Source organism: Carassius gibelio, chromosome B5 (assembly GCF_023724105.1).
Source record: "Carassius gibelio isolate Cgi1373 ecotype wild population from Czech Republic chromosome B5, carGib1.2-hapl.c, whole genome shotgun sequence".
Classification (NCBI taxonomy): domain Eukaryota; kingdom Metazoa; phylum Chordata; class Actinopteri; order Cypriniformes; family Cyprinidae; genus Carassius; species Carassius gibelio.
The window spans coordinates 116,529-125,413 of NC_068400.1; the positions used below are offsets into that span (position 1 = coordinate 116,529).

The 8,885-nt window shown below is 35.9% G+C and overlaps 1 protein-coding gene across 1 annotated transcript; it reads right to left on the reverse strand.

Annotated features, from left to right (window-relative positions):
* Positions 1 to 285: 285 nt before the first annotated feature.
* On the reverse strand, positions 286 to 7,784 carry LOC127958653 (augurin-B-like). The gene is made up of 4 exons (XM_052557570.1): positions 7,634 to 7,784; positions 6,402 to 6,449; positions 5,668 to 5,834; positions 286 to 1,500 (listed from the first exon to the last, which is right to left on the reverse strand). The coding sequence occupies exons 1-4, from the start codon at positions 7,701 to 7,703 to the stop codon at positions 1,351 to 1,353; spliced, it is 435 nt and encodes a 144-aa protein (XP_052413530.1). The 5' UTR covers positions 7,704 to 7,784; the 3' UTR covers positions 286 to 1,350.
* Between the last annotated feature and the right edge of the window lie 1,101 nt (positions 7,785 to 8,885).

Here is an 8,885-nt window from a genome sequence, read left to right on the forward strand (position 1 = left end):
ATAATATTGACCCCTTCTTCTTCATCTGCTTTAATTTTTTATTTTATTTTTAAACTTCCATGTTTGCATGTTCCAATCAAGATGCCTATTAATGTACTACAGGTGGGGATTATTCAGCCACCCTGTCTGCAGGTATATGCTAGCAGGTGGCCAAAATTAACTGTCAATCTATTGTAAGTGATTCATTGAATCATTTACCCAACTGATTTGATAACACCGTACAGTTTTGCTAAATAAAAAATCCCATGACACACCACTAGGAAGTGAAATATAGGAAAAAAAACTAAGATAGAAATGTACTGTTTTCATAGTTGGAATTGTGGCATTATAAGTTTCACTTTAAATGTATGAAAATCAAGCTAAAATGGAGTTGCCAAGATTTAAGATACAGAAGATGTATATAATTAGCAAGTGCATCGCATTATTTACTTACATGTTATAACAGTTATAACATATTGTGGCAATATAATACACTTTAATACACTTCACCAAAATCTCATGATATAGCCTATGAAGCGCTATATGCATGAGATATTTAACCTGTTAACTGTCACCCCGTTCCGAATACAGGAAGCCTACGTTGACTATACTATATTGCAATCAAATCTAATCTAATCTTGACAGACTATATATCGTTGGAAAGGTCTAAGACTCCCAAATATATATTTTACCAATATTTTTTGGTAAAAAATTATGTAGGAAAAGTAATAGACTAATTTATGACAAGAGTGCACCCTCAGAAATCTACATTACAAGAGGAGTTTTGACCTTTGTTTTAAAAAAAGACTAACTCGTTGCCTTCGCTATCACATTTTAGAAATCATCAGAAGTTATATATCACTTGAAAACATAAAATCTCAAAATTCTTCCTTTAAAACCCATTTTAAAATCAGACATTGCATTACCACATCAAAATCATGTTACAAAATGTTTTCAGTCATGAATTATAAAAATTTAGGTTTGTATCATGCACAATCAAGTCTATCTTCAAAAACATGAGTGACAGTTAAGGGGTTAAAACGAACAAAACTATTTTGGCTACAACTAGGCGACAAATACTAAGACTCTTCTCCACTCTTCAAACACACAAAAAACATCAGCATTATAGACATATTTTTATTCAATGTGCATTCATTCCTCTCTAGGTTTTGCTTTGCTTACCCCTAAAGAAATTGCATAATCACACTCACATAGTAATGTGTGTGTGTGTGTGTGTGTGTGTATAAACACACATCATCTATGGGGCATACTGTAGGTTCTGTGAATATACATTGACTTAGAGCATTAGAATGATTTACAAGTCAGGCAATAGTCTCCAGGTTTCTGAGTGAATGTTAGGTTCTAGGGCTCTTAATAGTAATCATAATTGACATTAGCCCCGTGTCTGTAGGAACTGGGGTCCTGTTGGCTCATAGGTGCATTCTCATCATGATGATGCTGCCGGCCCTGGTCATTTGATCTGGCCTGGTCCATCCAATAGGAGAGATCAGTCTCCAGTCTCTGGAAATACATAGTGGTGAAATGAGACAATGGATCATGTCAGGAATTCAGTTTCAGTCTCAAAGGGGGAAAAATGGACAGATTTTAATGAAAGAAAATATAAAATTAAAAATAAATAAATAACCCAAATTACAGTGTTAAAGGGGTAGTTCACCCAGGGAAAAAATATATATATTCTTTCATCATTTACTTATCAAACCCAAATGAAGAAATGTAAGTACAAACCCAATAAAAAAAAAAAAAGTTGGGACACTGTACAAATTGTGAATAAAAACAGAATGTAATGATATAAAGTTTCAAATTTAAATCTTTTATTCAGAATAAAACATAGATGACATATCATACTGTGAGAAACGCAAAAAAATAAGTTGATTTTAAATTTCATGGCATCAACAAATCTAAAAAAGTTGGGACAAGGCCATGTTTACCACTGTGTGGCATCCCCTCTTCTTTTTATAACAGTCTGTAAATGTCTGGTGACTGAGGAGACAAGTTGCTCAAGTTTATGAATAGGAATGGTGTCCCATTCTTGTCTAATACAGGCTTCTAGTTGCTCAACTTTCTTAGGTCTTCTTTGTTGCATCTTCCTCTTAATGATCCGCCAAATGTTTTCTATGGGTGAAAGATCTGGACTGATGGCTCGCCATTTCAGTACCCGGATCCCTCCTCTACGCAGCCATGATGTCGTAATTGATGCAGTATGTGGTCTGACGTTCTCATGTTGGAAAATGCAAAGTCTTCCCTGAAAGAGGCGAAGTCTGGATGGGAGCATATGTTGTTCTAGAACTTGGATATACCTTTCAGCATTGATGGTGCCTTTCCAGATGTGTAAGCTGCCCATGTCACATGCACTCATACAACCCAATACCATCAGAGATGCAGGCTTCTGGACTGAGCGCTGATAACAACTTGGGTTGTCCTTGTCCACTTTAGTTCGGTTGACATTTCATCCCAGCTTTTGAAAAAGAACTTCAAATTTTGATTCATCTGATCACAGAAAAGTTTTCCAATAGCCACAGTCCATTTTAAATGAGCCTTGGCCGAGAGAAAATGCCTGCACTTCTGGAACATATTTAGATATGACTTATTTTTTGACCTATAGAGTTTTACCCGGCAACGGCAAATGTCACGGTAGATTGTGTTCACCGACAATGTTTTCTGGAAGTATTCCTGAGCCCATGTTGTGATATTCATTACAGTAACATTCCTGTATGTGATGTTGTGATCTTCTAAGGCCTGAAGATCACTGGCTTCTAGTATGAATCCAATAGGAGAGATCAGTCTCCAGTCTCTGGAAATACATAGTGGTGAAATGAGACAATGGATCATGTCAGGAATTCAGTTTCAGTCTCAAAGGGGGAAAAATGGACAGATTTTAATGAAAGAAAATATAAAATTAAAAATAAATAAATAACCCAAATTACAGTGTTAAAGGGGTAGTTCACCCAGGGAAAAAATATATATATTCTTTCATCATTTACTTATCAAACCCAAATGAAGAAATGTAAGTACAAACCCAATAAAAAAAAAAAAAAAGTTGGGACACTGTACAAATTGTGAATAAAAACAGAATGTAATGATGTAAAGTTTCAAATTTAAATCTTTTATTCAGAATAAAACATAGATGACATATCATACTGTGAGAAACGCAAAAAAATAAGTTGATTTTAAATTTCATGGCATCAACAAATCTAAAAAAGTTGGGACAAGGCCATGTTTACCACTGTGTGGCATCCCCTCTTCTTTTTATAACAGTCTGCAAATGTCTGGTGACTGAGGAGACAAGTTGCTCAAGTTTATGAATAGGAATGGTGTCCCATTCTTGTCTAATACAGGCTTCTAGTTGCTCAACTTTCTTAGGTCTTCTTTGTTGCATCTTCCTCTTAATGATCCGCCAAATGTTTTCTATGGGTGAAAGATCTGGACTGATGGCTCGCCATTTCAGTACCTGGATCCCTCCTCTACGCAGCCATGATGTCGTAATTGATGCAGTATGTGTTCTGACGTTCTCATGTTGGAAAATGCAAAGTCTTCCCTGAAAGAGGCGAAGTCTGGATGGGAGCATATGTTGTTCTAGAACTTGGATATACCTTTCAGCATTGATGGTGCCTTTCCAGATGTGTAAGCTGCCCATGTCACATGCACTCATACAACCCAATACCATCAGAGATGCAGGCTTCTGGACTGAGCGCTGATAACAACTTGGGTTGTCCTTGTCCACTTTAGTTCGGTTGACATTTCATCCCAGCTTTTGAAAAAGAACTTCAAATTTTGATTCATCTGATCACAGAAAAGTTTTCCAATAGCCACAGTCCATTTTAAATGAGCCTTGGCCGAGAGAAAATGCCTGCACTTCTGGAACATATTTAGATATGACTTATTTTTTGACCTATAGAGTTTTACCCGGCAACGGCAAATGTCACGGTAGATTGTGTTCACCGACAATGTTTTCTGGAAGTATTCCTGAGCCCATGTTGTGATATTCATTACAGTAACATTCCTGTATGTGATGTTGTGATCTTCTAAGGCCTGAAGATCACTGGCTTCTAGTATGGTTTTCTAGTCTTGACCTTAACGCACAGAGATTGTTCCAGATTCTCTGAATCTTTCAATGATATTATGCCCTGCAGATGATAACTTCAAACTCTTTCCAATTTTTCTCTGAGAAACTCCTTTCTTATATTGCTCCACTATTTTTCACCGCAACTTTGGGGGAATTGGTGATCCTCTGCCCATCTTGACTTCTGCGAGACACTGCCACTCTGAAAGGCTCTTTTTATACCCAATCATGTTGCCAATTTACCTAATAAGTTGCAAATTGGTCCTCCAGCTGTTCCTTATGTGTACATTTAACTTTTCCAGCCTCTTATTGCTACCTGTCCCAACTTTTTTGGAATTTGTAGCTCTCATGAAATCCAAAATGAGCCAATATTTGGCATGACATTTCAAAACATCTAACTTTCAACATTTCATATGTTATTTATATTGTATTTTTAATAAAATATAAGTATGTTTTTCAAAAATTATCCTTTTGTGTTCAGACCACCAACAGGAATGTTCAGTGCATAAAGCTTTTCACACGGATTTACCTGTTCAGATCAATGTCTAAAAACAGTAGAGATTGAATGAAAATGCTAATTCATGTTCTGACAGTAGGTAGGGTGCATAGAAAAACAGAAATACTCCAGTTACCCCATTCTGACACTTGCCTGTTATGGAGATGAAAGGAACTAAAAGTAATGGCATGTTTTCAAACAGCCATTTAGATTTTAATTGGTGTTCATCAAACAACAACAAATACAAGAGTACAGAGACAAGATATTTATTCAATTCAGCAATTCCGTCTGACAGTTTTATGTTTGCTTCAAATTTCTTTAGAAAGAGGTATAATTTTTCTGAAAAAAAAAAAAAAACAGAAACTCCAGGGAAGGTTTGATTTTTTTTAAATTCACAAATTAGCAATAAAAACGTGATTAATACACAAAGATTCTTACATATAGCCCCTTTATATTAATCGCATTTGTGTGCTTTTAAAATAACTATGAACTTATCTTTGATGGAGCTCTGATTTCGAGGGAGAACACATTTTCTCACATTGCTAGTTCTAAAATATTCCACTCTTATTTTTGTAGCAAAATAAGCCATTTGTGAATGGAACTAAATAGTAGTTTTATGTAACAACAGTTGCACTGGGCATGTGAACAAAATACCTCAAATTAAAATGGTTATCACACAGAATTCTGACACCAAACATTCATTCTGGTGTGAACAGGGCTTTTCACTAAAGAAAGTCAAATGCACATACTGTACACACAAGAGCAGCTGTGTCCAGCAGGACACAGGTGTCTGTTGTTCCAGTGTTATAGTATGCATCAATAGTCAGCTTCACTGCACTAATGACATAGTGAAGTGTTCAAAGCACTCTAGCTTTAGCCTTGTCCTCATAATAACTACAGGCCAGGCCTGGCTTCATTTGATTTTGCTGATAACTACTTGACATCCAATGGTTATATAAACATTTAATTCATTCATGCACTTAAAAATAAAATGATAAAGAAGGCTGCATGATAATGCAGTCAGTGTAAGTGCAAATGCACTTTTTGGATGTGTTTTGACAATTTTGCATACAGTAATTGATGCAGTTTGTGTGACCAGTGTTTTACTCACTGCCTCATCATAGCCCATGTACATGAACTGCTGGATCCACTGCTGGACATCAGGACGGCTCCGATCCCATACATTTCTCTTAAACCTGTGAAAATCTGACAGAAACTCTTTAGCCTTTGACTGCGGCACTGCAATCTGTGCTTTGGCTCTGGCTTCCAGCTCCTTTGCTGTGGAAAGAGAACAGAAAATAAAAAAATAGTCCAGAGTCAGATATTACAGTTGATTCCTATGCAATTTAAAACTAGTTTTACTGTTTCAACAGACCAGAAGAGCAGGCCCCAGATCAGTGTTAAAGAGAAATGTGTGTTTTAAGCACAGAGGATGATAACAGCCTAAAGGGACAGAACCGCTGCCCAATTATCTTGCTCTGACGATGACACACAGAGACTGTGACCTGATCTATTGCCCAAAGCTTCCACACCTCCATGTTATAAATATCAGTCATGTTTTTAGTTTATAATCACCCATGTTATTTTCCCTTGAAACACATCAATCTCTGTCAGCTTTGGAGGTCAGAAGCTGATGAGGAGTTCTGGACAAGTGTGAAGAATTTATGGAGGAAAAGATGGAGGGCATCAGGCTATAATTAATGGATTCATAGTAAATGACTAAACTACTGGCATGATTGCTATGATGGGTAATTAGGTGGGATATGGACTGGTAGAAAGAGAGTTATTAACCATGCATCACTAAAATCTTTCAAAAAGATTATGTCGAGGCTGACATCATCTCACCATTGCGTTTCATGAGGATCCTCTGTATGCTACTCCCAAATGCACCACCTAAAACAAGCAAACAGATAAAGTTATCTGTAATATCTATTTCATTTATGGAAATTATAGTTGACTGGAACTTTCTGAATTTTTTTCACAGATTTTCTTCAGTATTATGTACATTATTCTGACAAAGAGATATTTTTAAAAACTGTTGCTTTGTCCGAATAATGTACATTTTAGAGTCTACAAACTTTGTGGAATAGTCCCGAATCCTCACACACACAAATCCTGCATTCATTTAGCATTACAATTTTTAAATGTTGCCCACTAAGAAAAATATATCTATATCTCCAAGAGTCCAAACATAAGGACACTTGGTGCACATACTGTACAGTCGCATTCTGAGGAAGCGGGACATTTGATTACAATTTTGCCTACAGGGGGCGCTACTAAAAAAAATCCCATATTATCAAGCACAATAAATAAATGAAAAAAAAAAGCTGCCAACAACCAATATAAATTTAACAGCAATTGCATTATTTTGGGATTTAACAATGGCCACAAATCTTCATTAATATACGTAGAGTGTCTATATGATGCTATACAACTCTATAGCAATCTACATGAGCATAGCTGAAACAATCTCAAATCAGAAACAAACCAAATGTGCTAAATTTGTAATGCAAGCAGTGCTATAGCTACACAAAGATTTGCCACCCAAACAGCTTTTACAGCATCTGTTTTGCTATTATTTAAATATTTATTTGTACATTTTTGCTGTTTTGGTTTCCACACATGCTTTAACCCTAATAATTGCATCTTATCGCCATTTTAATGTTTCTGGATGTGTAGATTATAAATTAGTGGATTTGATGGCGTTACATTTCAAGCGGTTTTATTATGAACAGTGAAATGTTGGAAATGTAATTTATATTAATTTTTATTAAGATACTGTTTGTTCTGTATAAAATGCTATGCAATTCATTTCTATTTTTACTGTATAAATTAAACTAATGATAATGGATAGTAAATTGGACTAAAATACTTTTCTTTCTTTTTTATCAAGCTGAAAACATTAGTCACAGAGTTAAAAGTCTCACATTTTAGAGTTTCAGGCCTTTACGTTTTATGTCACACTTTATAAAATCCTATTTACAAGGCTTGTAAGTTCCCCCATTAACTAATAAAGTGACCTTGAAATGTGGCGTCTGAGAGCCCAAAAATGGTAGAGAAATCTTTAACTGACATACCTGAGGGTGAGCAGAGAGACAGGATACTTATGAGAAGGACAGCTTGAACACAGAGGCTGTGGAGTGACATGCTGTTGTTCTATCAGCTGTGGCTGCACTGAGTGCTGGGAAAGGGTCTGATCAGCAGGGGTGAGATGAACGATGAGGCACCGTCCTGGACCAACAGGCAAACATTCCCACAGGTGACCTGTTAGCGCTTGTGTAGGAATGTGTACAGGAGGCCAACAGAACCCCCCCCCCCCCAACACACACACACATACACACACACACACCTACAAATACCACAGTGCACTGTGTGATGTTTGATGTGTGCTTGGGTTTATGTGGTTTGGTTGTTTGTACCGATGGTTCATGGTCTCATGGTTTTAGTTAAACCCAACTTTGTGATCGAAAATAGTTTTCATCATAAACTTAGTCAATCAACACCTTTATTGCTGCAAGGACGATTATCGTAAGCAGTAAACAGCATCATTTATTGATATCAGGAAAATTCAGAAATCACTGGCTGGTTTCTAAATTGACATTGCCCAGTCACAGGAAACAGATTGTTGAATATGTAATTTATGCTGCAAGTTTAGTAATCCTATTGCTCAGTTTTCTTTCCTGTTTTTCGAGAGGGTATATTTGAAGGCAGAAGCAGCAATAAATAAATAAATAAATAAATAAAAACTTGGGAGGGAGAGAGATGTTTTTCCAGATGTAATAAACATCTTTCTTTTTCTTTCTAACTCAATTTCCTACCGTAGCTTTGAAGTGCCTGCACGCTGTAGGACATCAGTTAATGCTTATGGCTATTTCATAGGGACCCAAACATACAATAATTGTAAGGCAATAGCCATATGATTGTGTATTTATGGATGTGTATTTTATTTTTTATACGTTTGAGTTCTGAAACACACAAACACATAAATAAACGCAGAACTAACTCTCGACAACAGTCAGAACAAGAGTTTTCATGTCACACAATTCACCAGATGTTAGTCATTTAATAAAGTTAGTGGAATTCAGCAGATACCCATTCTTTATCAAATTCTGATGTTTAAGTGAGTTGAATCTGATCTTCCTTAGTGTAAAATATATGAATGAGAGATAAAAGCGCTATCCTTTACTTTGAAGCATCGATTTTTTCCATTTTCAATAATATTTATAAGAATTCATTACTATTACAGTACATGCATTTTTAACATTTCAACATGTATGAATTGACATGATTAAATGAACAGAAGTAAATTAGCAATTTATCAATGTATAA